Below are 20,656 nucleotides of genomic sequence, written 5' to 3' on the forward strand. Positions count from 1 at the left end.
TGTAATGCATGATTACTGTTTATTTGTTGAAGTCAGCATATTGGGGGGGGATAGGACATGGGATGAGATTGTGGCATGTTTTATATTTTATGCCTTATTTTTTTCCAATAGGTTACATTTATCACATATGTGCACTGCAATTTCCAGAGAACTGGCATATTTAAGTTTGTTCTCTGTAGTAGATGTTAAATTATTACAATCAACAAAACGTCATTTGATACCTAATTAGATACCTAAAAACAAAAAATTGATGGATTGCACCATTCCTTGTGGATTATAGGCCTGTGTATGAAGCCCAGTGGTGAGAGAGAGCACTCCATCCTGATGGGAAAACAAATGAGGCTCAGTGTAAATGAGGGTTTATGAAAGGGTCAACATCAAGTTTAAATATGACTGCAAGGGCTGTTTCATTATTGTTCTTCAGATATTCATAAAGTGGACCATGAAAGACCATGATAGGCCCATATGATGCATAGAAATGGTGAAAATAAAATGGATCACACTAACAAAATATGGTTCTTCCAGAACGCTTTTTGGTGTTATATAGAACAGTTCCTATGCTGATAGATGCTGGATGTACACTACATGGCCGAAAGTATGTGGACCCTGATTCCCCTAATTACGTTCAGAGTTCAGGTGCCACTCTCAATCTGGGTTTGGCGGATGCCAAGAGAACACTAGCTACCAGAATGCATAGTGCCAACAGTGCCGTTCGAGTTTGATGAAGGAGGGATGATGACCTGGGGCTGTTTTTCAGGGTTTGGGCCCATTCGTTCCAGTGAAGGGTGATGTTCATGCTACAGCACACGAAGACATTTTGGACAATTTTATGCTTCCGACTTTGTGGCAACAATTTGGAGAAGGCCCATTCCTGTTCCCGCATGACTGAACCCCTGTGCACAAAGCGAGCTCCATAAAGGTGTAGATTTGATGAGCTTGGTGTGGAGAAACACAGTGGCCTGCACAGAGCCCTGACCTGAACCCCACTGATCACTTTTGGGATGAATTAGAATGTCTGTTGTGAGCCAGGCCTACTCATCCAACATCAGTGCCTGACCTCGCAAATGCTCTTTTGACTGGGCACAAATTCCCACACACTCTAAACTGTTGAAAACCTTTCTAGAAAAGAGTGGAAGCTGTTCTAGCTACAAAGAGGCGCATCTCCATATTAATGCCCATGGATTTGGAATAGGATGTCCAACAAGCTCATATAGGTGTGATGGTCAAGTGTCCACAAACTTTTGGCCATGTAGTGTAGTAAGAGGTTCTACTGCAGCTCTACATGAGAACCTTCTCTCTCTCTCTCTCTCTCTCTCTCTCTCTCTCTCTCTCTCTCTATATATATATATATATATATATATATTAAATCAAGTTGTTTTTTTATGTCTACTTTTTATGCCTCATCTAAGTAACAGCACTTTTAGCTTCAGTGAGGTTTTGGGCTCCTTAACTGCATCTTTAAGGAAGCTGAACTGAGTCGCTTGTGTTTGACTGTATATCGGTGTTTGTAGAGCAGCGGCTCTCCGAGTCCAGCAGTTCCCTTTGTGGACAATTAGGTTTATCTCATCTAATCTAAAGCTGAGTTTATATATAAACCAGTATTCGGAAAAACTCGTCTGTACATTAAAATCGTTACATCACATTCAGAAACCCGGTTTGTTTTTGGCCGTGATGAACTGACAGCGCAGTGTTTCTACTTCCGCGCCACGTTGTTCTTCTGTGATTGGTCGAGGCTGAGGACGAATGGGGCGCGGCCAAATCACATACTGCGGCATATACCATTCCTGAAGGGGGGGGGGCAAATAATTTTTCTTAAGAATAGCAGCAGGACTGGCTGTAGTTCAACCGTAATTCACATACATACAATTTCCTTTAACTCCCCAGAAGTGCTGCTATTATCCTCAAATAACACTTTGACCTGTGTTTAAATGAAAAAAAAAAACAGTAAAAAGTACCTCACAAACACAGACTTTAAAACACACTTTTATAGAAAGACATTGTAAATTTGCTTAATTTTCGATTTTTAGAAAAATATAATCATTATTTGTGAAAATACACTCATAATTCTCCATATATGAGCACAGATTTACCGAAAATAATTATTATATGAGTTCCTATGATACTGCGCCCCCCCACCCCGCGTATTTGTATAATGTGAATAAAAGAAAGTAAACAAAACTTTCATCATTTCTGATTCAGTTGATTCTAATTCAGTTCAACCAGAGTGTTTTGATGAGAAATAGTCACTTGTAGAGAAACATACAATCTTTTTTTCTTTAAGAATTCTTAATGTAAATTCATATAAAAATACATTTTACTGCTAGAGCTCGATGATTGATTGGCGAGCGGAGCAGCTCATTGGCTGTTCGCGCAAACTGACGTCATGAATATACATGAGCCGCCGTTTTAAACTCCTATAACTCGAGTTTAAAAGCTCTTAAAAATATAACAGCGGTGTTAAAACGTTTTATGTTATTCATTGTTCAGGAAATAAATTATTCTTTTACATTTAAAATGTTGAAGCATTTATAAACTATGATTTTGCTCAAATGCTCCATATCAACCCATTCATTTCGGACTCGCTCGGGAGCGCCCTCTAGCGTCTGAGAAACCCGGAGGACATTGCAGAGCGGGGATTCTCCTCTCTACAAGTTCTCTGGTAGTAATTCCCCTTTAACGAGATGGTACGTTCCGTTGACCATCGACCTACTACGTAGTTGATCAGGCCCGGCCCACTGGTCCGGATCTGCCTCAGGAGTGAACTGGGCTCTTATTCAATGAATTAACTCTGTTTGTGACTCTGTAGCAGCTCCGTTAGGCAGCAGTGTGAGCCTCATTCCTGTAACTGCCCCCTCCGGAGTGACAGAACTGCTCCTTAATCTGCTTTTCGGGAGATTTTGGGACCAACGAGCAACCGGATCCACAAGTTCAGCAAGTGAAGCTGTCACTGGTGAGTGAGATGCTGCTGCTGTGTTCGCCGGTGTTTCTTAGTTACCGGCTGTGTTATAACGATAATATCACCAACTAACCTAATATATAAAAAGTATAATAACAATGTTTTGATATATAAACAGTTTTGGAGGTATATCTGTTACTAAACGGTGACTTGTGGCTGTGAAACGAGGATTTTAGCTGGCGGTGCAGTTGATAGCTAAGAAAGACTGACAGTCATTAGCGAAGTATGAAGTTACAGATGCCAGTTTATTCATCCATTCAGTGAGAATTGTTGTTTTTTCGCTATAACATTTATCTGAAATACTGTGTTTGACTTAAAATAAGGCGTTTTATATGTTCTGGCCTGTGTCAGTTCTGTACAGCGAGTACAGAAATCAGCTTCTCATTCGGATTTTTCCGTTCCACCTTAAATAGTGCGTCTGTTCCGTTCTGGCGCCTCAGGGAGAGTGTAACAGAATGTGTTCATTCCACCGTTTAAGGTGGAACGGGAAAATTCGAAAGGGTCGCGATAAGATAATCTAGATAAATAAGTTTCACGAGCTTAATCTAGTTTGTAGGAGTGGAAGAGGTGTGTAAGATGTAGAGACAGAGATTAATACCTTGTAAAAACAAAAAGAGAGTGTTTATAATGTGATAGTGTGATCTTTCGCAGGAGCTGTGACTAATCTTATTCATTCATTCATTAACTACACAGTAGTGAAGAGGAATGCAGCCACTATGACACAGACAGTATTATGATATTATAATAACGCCCTAAAGTACGAATGGTATTTCTTGCCCAATGTTTCCATTGTCAGTTCCTTCTAGGATGTGTGGGTTTGTCTCCTCCTCTGACTCCGCCTTTTCCATTCAGGTGCAGGTGTAAGCTGGTCATACCTGATGCTCCTGTGCATCCTGTCCCTTTCCAGCCACGTCTGACTGCTCTTCTGTGCATCCGCAATGAAAGCTCTGATTCTCGTCGGGGGCTACGGCACTAGATTACGGCCCCTCACTCTCAGCGTGCCAAAGCCACTGGTGGAATTCTGCAACAAGCCCATTCTCCTCCATCAAGTGGAGGCTTTAGTGAAGGTTAGTAGGTGTTGCGTTCGCCATAAAGCCCTGCGTTACATAGGTAGTCTCTGCTGGCCGGAAGTGGATGGTGACTAGTTACATAGATTCTGCACTTAAAGGGGAATTCCACTGATTTTTCAGTGATTGAGATGTAAACAGAGTCATTCAGAGTGGTCTGATATAATATATAATATATATATATATATATTAATATATATATATATATAACACGTGTACAGTTATTAGAATCCTACATCATCAAAGTAGGCTCCAGTAGGTTTAGTTAAATAGTATGGATGCACATTTGCACATTTAGAATCAGCCAAGATAAGAATCAGCATTTTTGCTCAAAACACAAAATCGGCAATCTGCCAGTTGATTGTTGCGAATCTGTGTAGCAATTTTATGACGTAAATAACGTGAGGCAGCACTCACGCTATATTTAAATGCTGCTGCTACACCTGAACCAAAATGTCACAGCATAATTATGGATGACTCATTATGCTAAATAGCCAGCTGCCTCGCTGCCTCGCTGCCTCTTACTTTTCATGTAGTGCTTTGTTTGATTTATGTTGTTTAACAAACAAATAATTTAAAATGAAAAAAATTTAAATACCATTTTGGCCCATTATAGAACAAACAATGGTGTTTGTATGATATTTATATTACATTTGGGTAACAAAGTGGTGCGAATGTCTTAGTGTGCTTCATGTGTTTAGCCCACACAGTGTTGGCTTTGGATCACACACATTTTCTAAGTTGCTTATCCTATTGGGTTGCAGGGGGTGTTGGAGCCTATCCCACCTCTCCATGGGTGGGCCGCAGGAAACTCCCTGGACTGGTCGCCAGTCCATCATAGAACAGACATACACACTGACCCTCACACTCTCACACCTAGGGCCATTTTAGCATCTCTAATTGGCCTGACTGCATGTCTTTGGACTGTGGAAGGAAACCCACCCAGACACAGGGAGAACATGTAAACTCCACAGAAAGGACCTCCATCGCCCAGCCAGGGAACAGAACCCAGGCCCTTCTTGCTGTGATAATCCAAATTTAGTATCGTGGGGATGGAGGTGTCTTTTGCCCAATGACAGCTGGGATAGGCTCCAGCTCCCCTGCGACCCAGAAGGATGAGTGATTTAGATGAGAGTGTGGGGATGGAGGTTCCCAGCAGTCATTTTTATTGGTTTCTTTGAATTGGCTCTTATTTTTCTCGTATTTCATCAAAAGATGAAAAAATGCTTTGTTTCAAATGGACCAAGCGATCAATTAGGCAGGCCTTAATAAGGACTAATAAAATCCCATTAATTGCTCATTGTTTATATGAAAGCAAAGAAGAGCCTGGGGTCTCAGGACCACTTTGAAATGAAAATAAATGAGGACATGCAGTAAATGCTACTTATGTAGCAACAGTTCTTCGGTCTTTCCCATGGTTTCTTGGTTGATGCTCACTTTCTCTTTGCTGAGAGATCAATCTCTGCTTTGCTAGCATAATCATATTAATCTGTTTATTTTGTGACAGGCTGGAGTCCGTCATGTCATTCTGGCTGTGAGCTACATGTCTGAACTCCTGGAGAGAGAGATGAAAGCGCAGGAACAGAGAGTAAGACTAGTTTGATCCTACACTACAAATGCTGATGACGTGTGAATGAACACTGAAAAAGAGGGAAAATCCCAGTTTGTGCTTCAGTGTCATAATGTAAACATATGAGAGTCAACGTTGCTCTGTAATGACGTGGAAACATAGAAGTTAACAGGAAGTGGATATGGCAGTGTCTGTGTATCGACAAAGTAGTTCTACGTGAATAATAACGATATATTCTGACTTTGACAGCTCGGAATAAAAATCTCCCTTTCCCATGAGAAGGAGCCTCTGGGTACAGGTAGGTGAATTCTGCCTCCTAAGACTTACTGTGAAAGTTTAACCCTTTAAATGGCCATGATCTGCTGGCTGGTAACAGGAAATTCAATCAGTTTTTCAAAATTTAAAAATTTCAAAAATTCAAATTTCAAAAAATTAATCATTGAAATTTTTAAAAAAGTGATTTGGGGAGGTTCAATGTGAAATGAAGAGAGATTGTAGAGAAAATGACCAACTCAGATTTCTTTACTGTGTTTTGATGTCTACGACACAAATATAGACATTTTATTTACTATACAAAATGACCAATGAACCTAAACGTGTCTTCTGAGGTTTTTTTATATAATGTAGTTGATGGTAAATAGTGGTAAATTTACATCTCTGCCATTGCAGGCATTTTAAAAAAGCCAAAGGCTTATTATAAAACCATCAGAACAGAGGGTATCGGGAATCAGACAGCATATTCACAACCATTTCATGTTATAACTTTGTTACATAACTAGCATACAGAGGCATTTAATGCTTCAGACGTCTGGTTCCTATCACCACCACAGTGAACAATTCTGACTTGGCAAATTTCGAAGCATTTTCACAGCAAACCACTCTGAATGACTTTGTTTACATCTTAACCATTTAATTATGCAGATATTAAAAAAATAAATCAGTGGAGTACCCCTTTAGGAATAACTCAGCCAGCCAGTTTGCATTGTAGTTACTGAAAAATAAGCCTTAGGATGTTGTAAGCCTGAGATGTTTCAGGCTTAAACTAGAAGGACTTTTCGGCTCACACTTCAGCTCCTCATTATCATAACTACATGACTTACACATTAGTTTCATAGTAGTTAATTGAGGTGTAAATCTATCTAATTTGATTCAGTTAGGAAGATTTACTAGGAAGAGTTATTATTATTTTATAGTTGCCAAGTAATTTATAGTCGCCAAGTCATTTCTAGTTGCTAATTAGTACGTTTTAAGATTAGTAACTGAATAATGAGTTGGCAGTTCACAGGCTTAATGTCTTAACGTTGACATTGATATTTGTATCAGAGTAGTTCTTAATGTGCCTAATTCCCCTGGACTTCTCTTCTTGTAGCTGGTCCACTTGCTTTGGCCCGGGAACTGCTGACTGACAACGAGGAGGCCTTTTTTGTGCTCAACAGTGACGTCATCTGCGACTTCCCCTTTGAGGACATGCTTAAATTCCATAAGAATCACGGCAAAGAAGGCACCATTGTTGTAAGTGACTTTTTGCCAGGATATCTCAATGCTTACCTTTTTTTTATTTTTTTTTAGATATCTTACCTTGTACGTCCACTTACTGACCACTTTATGAGCTCCACCTACCTTATAGCTTACTATATAAGTGTACACTTACAGACTGTTGTTCATCTGTGGTCAGAAACTGACTATTGATGAAGGGCTAGATGATGGCAAACAGAGATGGGCTACAGTCTTTAACTGTACACCAAGGTGGAGCTATAAGGTAAGTGTGTCTAATAAAGTGGCCAGTGAGAATATTTAACCAGTTCAGTTTAGCAGTTAGGAAAAGGCCAAAGAATCACTACATTTTACAGAAAGACAGTGAACGTTACCAGGATGTCATTGTCACACTGAGGCTCTGTAACCTCAGTATATCTCTCTAGATCAGGAATCGGCAGCACGCGGCTCTTTTACTGTCCTGTTGCGGCTCCACGGCAGAATAAGATTTCTAAGTAAAAATAGAAAAAAAATCCTCCTTTGCAGTAAAATAAAGCTCTGCTGATCGTTCTAATACAGTTTTAACAGTAAATGGTCTTAAACGCTGGAGTTTATGTGCAACTGCTAATTCACCCTTTAACCCTGAAGGTTGGCACACAGGCTGCTGGTCACCATAGCACTGACAACAATCTCGTCTAGCTAGTAGCTAATGAAACAGCAAAGAGTGAGATTTAAGGTGAACATCAATAATTTGGAGAGAAACAGATTTATTTGGGTTTATTATCACTCCAGCTGGTTTCCTGATACGTTTAATCTGCAACGAGAAACTGACAACCACTAAAACGTTGTGAAGCTGAAGTCAGATTCTCATTCACCAGCTTCTTGTTCGAATTCACCCGTTCCACCTTAAATGGTGCAGCAGTTACATTCTGCATTCATTTAAGGTGGAACGGGAAAATTAAAAAAAGAAGCTGGCGAATGAGAATCAGACTTTAGCCTCGTAAAAAATTGACCATTGAGAGACGTTTTACAAGAAACTGTTCCACTTCTGTGGGAAAGTTTCCTGACGGAGATGTGAGAAAAGCTGCTATAGCTGAGCTAAAGCTCAAAGCAGAGCAGAGTCTGTATATATTTTTAGCCTGTACTGATACGTCAGCACACACTGAGACACATTTACCAAGATGTTAAAATGGACATTAAATGTTGTGGCTCCCAAGGTGGTTTGATTTCTGTTAAAAGGGCAAAATGGCTCTGCTTAACATTTGGGTTTCCGACCTGAGCTCTGGACTGACTTGTCACGTGATCATGTGGCTACTGTTACAGGTAACGAAAGTAGAGGAGCCGTCGAAGTATGGTGTGGTGGTGTATGAGGGAGAAACCGGCCGCATTCACCGCTTTGTTGAGAAGCCTCAGGTTTTTGTCTCCAACAAGATCAACGCTGGAATGTACATCTTCAACCCCTCCATGCTGAAGAGAATCCAGGTTAGGCAGACACCTGAGAATGAAATGGATACTTTGAGCAAAAGTGCTAACAGTGAATAAATGCTAGTGGTGCTGGTTAGCACAACTGCTGTAACCCTGTCACAATCAGAAATTTTAGCTAGTAGACTTGCCATAGAAATAACTGTGATTAGTAATATAACGGTTTTTGTGTTTGTATTATGCAGCTATTAATGTTCAAGCCTGAAGTGACCAAATAAGCTAATTAGCTGTCTCAATAAATGCATTTCTGCTTTCTTTTATCACATTTCCTCAACCTTATTAATGAAAACACTTAATTAATCCTGTTTGTTATATTAAAAACAATATGAATTGCAGTTAAAACAACATGATTGTGAAAATTAACAGCTTTGGAAAATTTAAATAATTTCGATCAGCGTAAATTACAGCGATCAAGCCTTTTTAAGTAATAGTGACATGTCTAATCTAATGCATCTACTGACTTTTATCTGTATCATACGCTTTTTATTAGTTTTAAGGGGTTCTTACTGTGGGATTCTGTTTCGGTGATGTATTTATTCCACTCTGCTTTTCCACAGCTACGACCCACCTCCATCGAGAAGGAGATTTTCCCAGTCATGGCTGAGGAGGGGCATCTATACGCCATGGAGCTGCAAGGTACAGCAGCACATTGTCCTCTTAAAGTGATGGTTCCACCAAAACTCCCCCTCACTAAAAATATAGTTGATCATCCAAGACATGTATGGTGTCTGAAGTTTGCCTCGTTAGTTTTGCACTGGACCTATGAGGCCAATGTAGCTAACCAGATAAACTGCATACATTAATCATCACACTTGTCTCAAACTGTGATCTCACATAGACTTGCTTATATGGCCTCTGACACTGTTTTATACAGTTATCTATAAAATTGAACAAACAAAATTCAGGCTACACAATGGCTGCTTAAAGCTATGCAATATAGTTTTGTACATTTTCATAGATAACGGTAATGTTGAGGCCTCTTTATAATGATTTAAGCATGCAGTCTGCACTATACTAACTAGTACTTTATTTAGTGATATTAGCCTTGCAGTTAGGGTTGCTACCTGTCTAGGATCTCCCTGGATTGTGCAGGTTTTTGGTTGCATGTCCAGAACAAAAAATACTCTATTTGTGGACACAAAATATGCAGGAATCCAAGCATTTTAACTAATTTCAATGTTTAAAATGCTTTTTTTATCCAGTCACACCATTTATACATGCAGAATGGGTTTGAGTTATGCACCCTCAGCGTAGGACAGTTGTTGGGGAAATGTTTGCTGTTTGTGATGTTAGACACTAGGCAGCACTTCAGTGTGATAACTGAGAAGCTGATAAGAGAGTAGCTGAACTGAGATCTATCTACCGTAGTCTGAAAAGCACAGCTACCCATCCACTGAATTAGATAAAAACAATCAAGCTGCTGATCGAGTGTCCAGGGACTTTACAGGCCTGAGGTGGCAACCCTACTTGTAGCTCCAGTGCAAAACTAGTCAAGGCCAAAGTGTTTGAATTAAAGCATATGAGACTGGTTACTTTCACATCATTCATTGTTTTGTATCAGCTGGGTTTTGATACATCATTATAAATATGAGTTGAGGTAATGGTTTGTTTTACCCTTTGAGTTAAAGTGCTGAACTACTTGACTAAAGTGGTTTAACTGCCTCTCCTGTTTCAGGATTCTGGATGGACATTGGGCAGCCGAAAGACTTCCTGACTGGTATGTGCATGTACCTACAGTCCGTCAGACAGCACGCTCCGGAGAGACTCCGTACTGGGCCCGGATTCCTTGGCAATGTGCTGGTGGTAAGAAATGCGGATGCTGTAGGCTGCCAGAGTCTTGCTAGTCTTGTGATAGTTGATCCACTAGGTGGCAGCATGAGATGATCACATTCTCAGCTCCCTTTATTCTCCTCATAAAATAGGAACATTTGGGTAGCGTTGCCAAGTAAATTTTAGTTAAACTCTGGAATAATTACTCTAACCCAGATAATAAACCAAAAATTGTACTAATTTATATGTATTTTTTTTCTCCGAAGGAATAGTGGAAAAAATTCATCCTGATCTTAGAGAAATAGTAGAAATGGGTAAAAGTATGCTGTATAGTTAAACAGTAGTAACAGCTGTCCTGAAGCCTGAAGCAAAAAAGAAGACAGAAACAAAAAGAAGCAAGTCTGTGTGAGATTACTTAACAGCTCAACAAGGCTTCAGGGAAGGAGACTCCAGTGCAAGACCAAAGTAGCAAACGTGTCTTGGCCAATTGCCTTTATTTAGGGGGAAACTGTGTAAATTAGCTGTTTTGTTGAACTATTTCTTTAAACAAGCTTTCTTTCCTTCCAGGACCCTACGGCAGTCATCGGGGAGAACTGTACGATCGGGCCTAATGTGACCATCGGGGCTGGAGTTGTTCTGGAGGACGGCGTGCGGATCAAACGCTGCACGGTGCTGAAGGGCGCTCACATCCGCTCTCACTCCTGGCTGGAGTCCTGCATCGTGGGCTGGAGCTCTTCTGTAGGACAGTGGGTAAGGAGTTCTGCTTTTTTTTTCACACAGTGAGTGGCTTCTGAAGTTTGTCCATAATTCAGTATTTATAAACAACTTCTTCAAGAAAAAATGTAAACACAACCTTCGGGAATTTACAGTTTTGCAGTTTTTACAGTTTTACACCTGTAACCTCCAATGCACGCAATGGGAGTGTGTACCATTTGCACTGTGTATAATTTTTTAAGTTTTAAAAGTTGATAGTTTTATCAGTAGAACTAGTTCCATATTCCTTTCTATATTCTTAGAACTTTATGCTCTTGTGCAAGTTTTTTCATGACTGGACGATGAATGTGATGGTGTACGTTGCCGATTGCAGTTCCATTTTTCACTTGCTATACAAAAAATAGAATAGTTTCTGTTATTTATTCTATTTTCAAATAAAATCATCTTTATATGTGTATTTTTTACGTGTATTCAAAATACATGTAGTAAGAGTTTATTGTAATGGTAACAGATTGTTGTCATTCTAAATTAATTCAATGATAACAGGATCTTGCCATTATTAATTTACTTCAATGTCACTTCAAAATACTTGTTAGAAGTTAGGAGGACATTCAGGATGAGAAACAGCGCCTGATGCCTTCTGATTTCTATTTGAATTATGTACAGCACCTGCTACACACTGAGAGTTATTGGACTGTCATTGCAATTGTTATCACAAGCTGTTTCTATTTTAAGATGATTGTGGTGGTCCAGCCACGTGACTTAACTGTGCTGACAGGGTCTGGGCCAGCAAGAATGAGTGATTGTTTGTGGAAAATGATCTTTCACCCTGACCTGACTGTAGTGTTAGTTACAAATGAGTTTAAAAGGGTACTTCATCAAGAGAAACTGACATGATGTTGAAGACTTTAAAGTGACTTGATCACTGAGCTTCTGTTTAGCGTCTGTGTAGCTTCTGTTCATGTGCTTTTTTGAAAATGTGGTAAAAATGAATGGATGTTATATTTTAAATCAAATCCAGACAGATGTGGTTATTTGTTGGAATTGCACAAAAAAAGTTCTCATTCTTATCTTGTCCTCAGCCAGCTGTGCCGCTCTGCTGACACCCTGTTTTTCCCACTGTGGTTTGTTTTGTTGGTTTGCTGTAGAAGAAGCGCATGATGAAAATCCTGCTACATGACCCTGAATTTATGCATTATTTTTGCACCTGCGTTTAGTTTTTTGTTACTTTTTTTTTTACAAGTATTCATAAACAGTTTATCTTCCAAGTCAAGTTAAAGGGCCTGTACCATGGGAAACTGAATTTTTGTCACTTTGCATAAAAAATAAACAAAACATACCATACACTCCCAGTCCACATAGTCCACATATATATATATATATATATATATATATATATATATATATATATATATATATATATATATATATAGCAACCAAACTGCAGAACAGCTCATTTTAAATTAATTGCTTTTGTAATGTCATAAAAACTAGTGCATTCACATATATTCAGTTTAGCACCACCCATTCACATTGATGTTATGACCAGACTGCTTTCTAAAAGAGACTCAATACAGGGCAGCCAATCAGATCAGAGCTCATTTACCAGCAACGACACAACACAAGATGGCAGGTGGTCATTCATTTTCCATGAGAGCTGGCGATTTCTGGCGACAGGAGGCAGCGCGAATGTTGGTGAAGTGGGCGGAGTCAGTGATGCCTCACTTAGTGATGCTACAAAGTTGAGCGGAGTTCAACTTTGCAAATAAGGAGCGAAGCAATGTGACAATTACCGATAGGAATTGAGCACTGAGCAGCATAGTCTGCGCTTTATCTCCGCCACTGTGAAACGGTGCGCTCCCTTTGTGGTTTCTAAATAATTGTTCCTACTAGAGATTGAATAATGGTGGCGGTGCTTTCGCCACAAATAGACAGTAATCGCCAAGACCAAATACTGTTTTCCTCACATACGGACTGCACAGACACAGGGATTAAACAAAAATAGGCACACAAGCGATTTCTCACCAGGTTTTTTGTTTTTAGCATCTGATTTGTGCTTGGCATCAGTGAAACCATGGCAACCAGTGGTCAGTTTGAGTGCTGAAATGGCCACAGGTGATGAGCAATCAACGATTTGGGTGATGAGGCAAAAAGTCGCTTTCAGGGATAAAGGGAGGCTGAAAAAATGGTCACGTGAAAAAGAATTGCAGCTGATTTGGTACATACACCCAACATAGGTGTCAGATGTAGGTTCCTAGGGGGAAAAATGAACAGTGCAGGATAAAGGGCCTTTTATATTTGCCGACCCCTGGTGATGCCACAGCCATCCGTGGCCAGGATTCCAACAGAGCATAATTGGCTCTTTCTCTCTCTCTTTCTGGAAGGGTAGGATAGCCCTCCTTCTCTTCCATCCTATTTCGTTAGCAGCGTCACATGACGAGGATGCTCTTTCCAGCCTTCAGCCTCCCAGCTTGGTAGCATCGTGTGATGGGAGGATCTAGTTAGAATTGAAGGTGACTTAACTGGGGAGAAAAACAAAATGGAATGAAAACCTGCCTTGTGTAACGACACTGTCTTTCTCTCTCAGGTGCGGATGGAGAACGTGACGGTTCTGGGAGAAGACGTGATCGTCAACGATGAGCTCTACATCAACGGTGCCAACGTTCTGCCCCACAAGTCCATCACAGACTCCGTGCCTGAGCCTCGCATCATCATGTAGAACACACACACACTTCTCACTCAAGTGCCCGAGTGTGTGTCGAGAGGGCACCAGCAGTTTGGGGGCGTCCAGCAGAGGACGCTGAAGGGAAAACTGACCAATAGTGAAAAGGTCATTAGAACCAGGCCTGGGTCGAATATATGTTGAGCGTATTGTAAGGGTTGGGAAATAAGAGACAATTCTGAGAAAAAGGTATGCAATCTGAAAACACATTTCTGTGTTAATGTTTAGGATCTAGATAAAGGTTTATCTAGATTAGATGTTCCTGTGCATCTGATACAGGCCATACTTGAGCGTCGTTGTCAAATTCACTGTGCGTTGTCGGCAGCGGCTTCCGACGCCGAGCTCATTCGTGGCAAAGGCTGGATATGATGTCACGTTGCCTTAAAAACAAAGAAGGGACACTCGATGTCCCTTATGCAGCTTTTTCTTCTTCGTTGCGTTTCTTTTGGTTGTTTTTTTCCTTGCTTCTGTTCCACGCTGATGATTTGTGATAAATAGGTTACCATGGGAAATGTATGTGTGTGGTGATAGATTTGTAGGTCAGGTTTAGCTTAGCTTAGCCTTGAAGCACTAGGTCTGGAACTCTGATAACGGTGCCATAGGATCTAATTACTTTGTTATTACACAAGTTCATGTGGAATAACAGCAACGGATGCAGCAACACTAAGATTAAAAAGCCATGCCAGAATGTTGAAATGAAGGCCCTCAACGTTTTTTCCAAATTTGTAGATTATTTACATGTAGATTATTTACAAATCTACTCGTCTGAATCTGCGAGTGAGAGAGTGTAACATGTGGTGGCAATGTGGTGAACAAAAATGATAATGTATTAACTTTTTGGTAAAAAGCATGAACTGACTATGAAGTATTTGAACGATACCACTGAACTGTCTCAGCACATGATATGAACACTTTTAATGAAGACATTTTTTATCAGAATTAATATAAACAGTCTAAGCAAGCAGGGTGTCTGATTTTTTTTGGTGGAATGTTTCTCTGTTCTTCTCTAAAAGCATATGTTTGAGAAATGTAGACATATATGCACACATCACATTTAATATATAGCAACATAACAATTATTTTTAAAAAAAATAGTTGACAAATTTGATTCAAATGCATTAATATGCTCTTCCATATTGAGCACTGCATGTCCCTAAACCTAATACCTGAAGTTACAGTGAAAAGTAGAACACTTAAAAGGGAATTCCACCAATCTTTCAGAATTTCTCTGTAATTCAGTGGTTGGGATTCATTCAGAGTGGTTTGATGTGAAATGGTTCATTGTAGAGAAACTTATTAACTGATTTCTTAACAGTGGTGATGATAGTTGACAGGAGTAATAATGTGTACAGTACAAATAAATCAAATTCATCTAATATCCAAAACCACCAGTGAATCTCTGTGTCTTTTGAGTCTTTTGAGGGACAATGCTGCCTCACAATGTCCTGCATTTATCTCTGGAGAATGAATATATTTTAAAAATGCTTCTAAGTCCAAACTCTTCTTTAAACTATCATAAAACAGTTCCTAAAATGCCAGGCAGTGTATTCATAACAATTTTGTCTAATAATTGTATGTGGAAGCTTTTAGCGGCATTAAAATCTTTTGATTTCGATGCTCTTTTTGAGCAAGACTCGGCAAGTTTCTCCAGAATAGAGCATTTCACAGGAACCAGACGTCTGAAAAGTTTAATGTCTCTAAAATCTCCCTCACAGAAAGATATGACACAAAATTATGACTATATGCTTGATGCTCGAGAGACTGTTTTATGATGGGTTTAAGAAAAGAGTTTGTTTTATTGATGACGGAGAGGTGCATGCACGGCATTGTAAGGCAAAACAGTTTGCCATAGAAAACCAATTTACCAACGGTTTCATCGTCAACATTACATATAAAAACTCAGATGACACGTGTAGGTTCACTGGTCATATTAGATGGTAAATAAACTGGCTATAGGTATTGGGATTGGCATTGTAGGTATTGGGAACCCTGGTTCCTATCACCACCACTGTAAAGAAATTAGTAAGCCAGTCAGTAAGTTTTCATGCAATGAAGCATTTCATATCAAACCACTTTGCATCTCGTTGACTGAATTATGCAGAATTATTTTTTTTAAAATGGTGGAATTCCCCTTTGTTGCAACTAAAACAAATATTTTTCAGTTTTTCTGTTTGGTATAGACATTCCGTTGTCAATTCATGATTCCCTTTTTTAGAAATAATCTGTCACATACTGTACAACCCAGTAAAATATCATAGTTTTACATTTTTCACTGAAAAAGGCATTACATAAGAGGCAAACCTGCCCAAGAGTGACAAGAGTACTCCTACTAGCTGAATACAGAAGGAAGGAGTTCAAAATTTACATCTAATAAAGTAAAACTGGATCAATATTACTTAGTTATTAGTTAGTTAGATGTTATATTCAGTGACACTGAGAAGATGATAAAAGTATTTCAAAATATCTTGGGAATTCAAACAATCCATAAAACATCCTTTATTGCTCAGTCAACAAAAAGAAAAAAAACTTATTTTTTTACTGATTTTCTGTGAGGTTTCAGTATTGTAGATAAGAATGTAGACAAGAATCTGAAAATATTAATCATTTTATGCTTAGTGAATTCCTAAATTGTAGTTAGTACGCAGCACAAAGGTAAACAAATTTTAATGGGAAAATAAGACATTTTTAAACAAGTTTCCTACCCCAAATTTAAAATAACCCATATAAGCACAAGAAACTGTTCACATTTTGCTGTGCCATGTTGCGTCAAAAGATTCAGGGACACCATAAAACACACAAGGCAGAGTGTGAGACAGGCTTATATTAGTCAATTCCGAAGAAGAACTGGAAGAAAGCCTAGTTGGCGCTACATCCAGAGGGGCATGGCTCACTTGCTTAGCTGTGGAGGCCAAATAACTGGTTTTAAGAAGTGCTGAGCTTAATAAAGCAGCTGTAGAAAATCATTTTGAGCTATTTAACTAAAGTTCACTGTGGAGCCTTACTGGTTCTTCCTCATCTGAAGAGCTGCACCCAGCACAAAGTGGCCCTCATTTGTGTAGAAATTCATGAGTCCCAAATGGCTCTCCACTGACAAACAGTGCCCCAAATGTATTTGGACACTAACCATTTAACTATTGATAAACTTCTATGAAGTCTGTTAGTTTAACTCATATAATTTTTAACACAAAGCTGTTTGAAGCTTTTAACCCGATGGTTGAATCTGTGTGAAAGCCTGGACTGCACTAAGGCTACTGGCACAGAGGTGGAAATGTCAGGCTGTTTTTCTTACAGTGGTGTCACTGAGTTTGTGTTCACTGATGGAATCCTGAACTCAGAAGGCATTTTGGATGTAAACCTGCAGAAGTCCCCGGAGAAACGTCCCAAACTGTAATGATCTGAAACAGCAGCCGCTGCTTGAAAAATACTTTACCAAAAAGAAAATGAGTTTTAGTCTGTTTACAATATAAAACACTTGGTTTGATATTTTGTTCTACTAACACAGAGAACATTTTACAATAAGGGACAAATGTCTAAATACTTGCTCGGGAGCAGAAGGCAGTATTTGATGGCCTATAAACAGGGCTGGGGGGGGATTTAGGGCTGGGGGGGTGTTCTCGACTTCCAATAAGAGTAAAGCAGCCCCTTATAGCAGCCAGATATTCATGTTAGGCTGTTCAAACGTGATGTACACAAAAGCCTATTGCTTTATGCAATAATAATAATATGTTTTCTGTGAAACAATCAATATATCAATCAAACTGAATTTTACTTGGTCGCCCAGCAAAATGTTTCTTTTTTAAATTTTATTTAGCTGAGGACTAAATTATTTTTTTCTACCTAATTAATATATTTTAATTCATTAACTGAGAAAAGGTAGGCGATTAGATACTTGCTGTGTGTTCTTGTCATCTTCTAACTGTAAAAATCATTTAAAGATGCAGTGTGTAATATTTAGGGGGATCTGTCTGTATACAAAGCCATGTTTTCAATAGTGTAAAATCACCTATAACTATGAATCATTATGTTTTCTCAAGCTTAGGATGAGCTCTTCATATCTACACAGGGAGTGTGTTCTCATCCAACTAAGGCAAACATGTCGCGCCGCCATATTTCTACAATAGCCCAGAACGGACAATCGATTGTGGGCTTTAGAGAGTGCCTTTCGAGTTTTTACATTGAAGCAGCAGCTTGAGTTTGGTGGCACTATAGCACCGGATGGAAGACGTAGAAAGAAGAACATTCAGTGGTTGCTGCCGGTGCTGGCTAACCTTTCTGTGTTGTGAGAAGTTTGAGAACCCAACTTTTTGACAAATGGAGGATCATACTTATTATTTAACACAAGACAAAGCAATTGAGAGTGAATTCTCAACATCAAAGAAGTGAAAACATGAAGAAGCAAAACGAAATCGGGACAGGCGACTGCAGAAAACCTGGCGCCCACTGTAGGTTCTACAACATGCTTGGAAAGGGATGGGTGAAGGAGGGGTATTCAGTTGGTTGCAGTATGCGACCTCACCACTAGATGCCACTAAATCTTACACACTGCACCTTCAAAAGTAATACAGTTGAAGTTAAAAGACCCCTGCCTTGGGAAAAAAATTACAGGGCTTCACAAAACTTCACAAACTTCATAAAAATAGATTGAAAATACAATATTCAAAATATAGGTCACCTCATAGTCAGACCTTTGACTAAAACTACCACAATTTGAACCCTGCCTACACAGTGTGCACTATATAGGGGACAGGGAACGATTTGAGACTCAGTCATGATTTTTCCCTGTCTTTAACTCATCTAAAATGACTTTGGCCTCTTCTTTCACAGCTCAAACGTGTATACAGTGTAGAAACTGCGCGGTATTGAGTAGCAGTTCAGTGAGACAGGGTTAGGTTATAAATTAAATGGCTAATTCTTCACTGCTGTTTACCTCAGTCTGCTATGACTAGTTCATAAACACCGGGCAACTTCCGATTCAGCTTGACGTGGCCCCACACAAAAAGTCTAAAAATAAGCGAAACAGACTCATGTTTGGCCTGTCATACGTGCTCAATGCATTCCGCAGCCTTAAAAAGGCAAAAATAAAGTGTGGAGCCGAAACGCAGGAAACATCCTCCCCTGATTTCAGGAGGTTTAACTGATGACAGACAACATGAGTCATAACGTTCGTGGACGCGCGTGACGTCACGCCGCATAATTTGTAGCGCCTCAACGGTCCAACGCCGCTAAAGCCCGCGGCGAAGAGGAGCCCGTTCATTGGCCGGGCGTGCGTTCTCTTCGCTGTGATTGGCGGACGGGAGTCTGGGTCTGGGCGCTCGCGAGGGATTCCCAGCAGAAGGGTTTTTTTTACTCTCCACCCGTATTATGACGAGGCACGCGCCCTCCTGCAAGACGATTGGCTGGTAGTATTTTGACTCCTGCGCTATGATTGGCTTCTAGACGCTGCTAGCCAATCCTAGCGCAGGAGGGCGGGGTTTAGTCGGAATACGGGTGGGGAAAAAACGAAGCCCGCAAAACCCGCTTCAGTTAAATAGCCGCAGTCGTTCATGGGGAGGCATCTGAGGCTGAACGGAGACTGCTGGATTCGCGCGAAATTCCCTGCGTTTAAAAAGCTCTGACTGTGGAAATAAACTCGTTTTGGCGGAATGGATGTGATTTCGGGAGTGCAGAAGGTGAGAAAGAAACATTTCAACTTTTTTTCCCTCAGAATTTGAGCTTACAGTCATCAAACTAGTGTAGACTTGGCGGTGAAAGTTGTACAACTGCGTTTTAAGGACATGCAGATTATGCCAGAAGCCAAACGTCTGAGTGAAACACAGACAGAAGGAGCTACAAATAAACAAAGACATTTTGAAATGTGGCACTATTTTCCAAGCAAAACGTCAGTTTTTTTTTTTTTTTACGTCAACGTTAATTTAAAGGTTCTTTAGTAATGGGAATGGTTCTATTCAGAACCATGGGTTCTATAAAGACCAATTCGTGCTTAAATGGTTCTCTGCATGGTGGGTCTTCAGACTGATAGAGAATGTGTTGTATATGTGCTGTATACGATGTCACGGAACGCCTTTGGTGCTATATAGAACCATTTTCTAAAAGGTTTTATATAGAACCATATACAACACATTTTCCCTCAGTCTGAAGAACCATGTCACCATGCAAAGAACCATTTAAGCATTGATATTGTTCTAAACAGAATCATTCCCTTTACTAAAGAACCCTTTTTGGTGTAATATAGAACCATTTTCAAAAAGGTTCTACATAGAACTACATACAACACATTTTCCCCCAGTCTGAAGATCGATTTCACCATGCAGAGAACCGTTTAAGCATTGAAATTGTTCTAAATAGAATCATTCCCTTTACTAAAGAACCCTTGAAGAGCCATCTTTTTTCAGAGTGTAGGTCTGAATGAAGTGACAGAAACAGCGTAAGTGAATATGATTTTGATCTCCGGTCAGTTTGCTTCACACTTTAGTTTCACTTTTTTTGCCGTCCCTCCTGACCGGTCAGGAAAAGACACAACATAGCTGCCCACTCTTAATGGAGGTCAGCTAGCTCACCGACCTCTTAGTCACCTTCTCTCAGCCTCACGCGCAACCTGACAGGCCCATTAAAATACTTTCCTACGTTTCAGCAACACTCTGTGATTTTCCTCCTCTAGTCCTCAGAGTCCGCGAGCTCAGCCTACTGTGTGGAGACTCACTCCAGCAGGCAAATGTGCTGAGGCTTCACAGTCAAGCTGACAAATTTACAGTCACTCTGGCAGATTTAAGCTTGAGCCGTGGGTGGCTGGACAATGCAGAGTCTGTCTTTGTATTTAAAAGGACAACTCCACCAGTTTTTCAAAATATCTGAATGATTAAATGGTTAACCTGTCAACAAAGTCATTCAGAGAGGTTTGGTGT

The 20,656-nt window shown here is 39.9% G+C and overlaps 2 protein-coding genes across 2 annotated transcripts in view; both read left to right on the top strand.

The window, feature by feature from the left end:
- Positions 1 to 2,700: 2,700 nt before the first annotated feature.
- On the top strand, positions 2,701 to 14,715 carry gmppb (GDP-mannose pyrophosphorylase B). Its single transcript, XM_036559919.1, has 10 exons — positions 2,701 to 2,950; positions 3,809 to 4,023; positions 5,531 to 5,611; positions 5,843 to 5,891; positions 6,963 to 7,105; positions 8,390 to 8,548; positions 9,106 to 9,184; positions 10,224 to 10,351; positions 10,886 to 11,068; positions 13,620 to 14,715. The coding sequence occupies exons 2-10, from the start codon at positions 3,895 to 3,897 to the stop codon at positions 13,749 to 13,751; spliced, it is 1,083 nt and encodes a 360-aa protein (XP_036415812.1). The 5' UTR covers positions 2,701 to 2,950; positions 3,809 to 3,894; the 3' UTR covers positions 13,752 to 14,715.
- A 4,589-nt stretch (positions 14,716 to 19,304) lies between these two features.
- lmcd1 (LIM and cysteine-rich domains 1) overlaps positions 19,305 to 20,656 on the top strand; it is a 34,480-nt gene continuing 33,128 nt past the window's right edge. Inside the window, exon 1 of the mRNA XM_036559997.1 lies at positions 19,305 to 19,423. Within this exon, the coding sequence (XP_036415890.1) occupies positions 19,397 to 19,423 (27 nt within the window). The 5' untranslated portion in view covers positions 19,305 to 19,396. The remainder of the gene's footprint in view (positions 19,424 to 20,656) is intronic.

The sequence above is a fragment of the Colossoma macropomum genome, unplaced genomic scaffold (assembly GCF_904425465.1).
Source record: "Colossoma macropomum unplaced genomic scaffold, Colossoma_macropomum, whole genome shotgun sequence".
Classification (NCBI taxonomy): Eukaryota; Metazoa; Chordata; class Actinopteri; order Characiformes; family Serrasalmidae; genus Colossoma; species Colossoma macropomum.

What these genes read in the sequence shown, in the direction of transcription:
- gmppb (XM_036559919.1), top strand. Translation starts at nt 3,895, where the DNA reads ATGAAAGCTCTGATTCTCGTCGGGGGCTACGGCACTAGATTACGGCCC. An exon ending in GAAGGAGCCTCTGGGTACAG is followed by an intron (nt 5,892 to 6,962) that starts GTAGGTGAATTC and finishes CTCTTCTTGTAG; the next exon opens with CTGGTCCACTTGCTTTGGCC. An exon ending in TCCTTGGCAATGTGCTGGTG is followed by an intron (nt 10,352 to 10,885) that starts GTAAGAAATGCG and finishes CTTTCCTTCCAG; the next exon opens with GACCCTACGGCAGTCATCGG.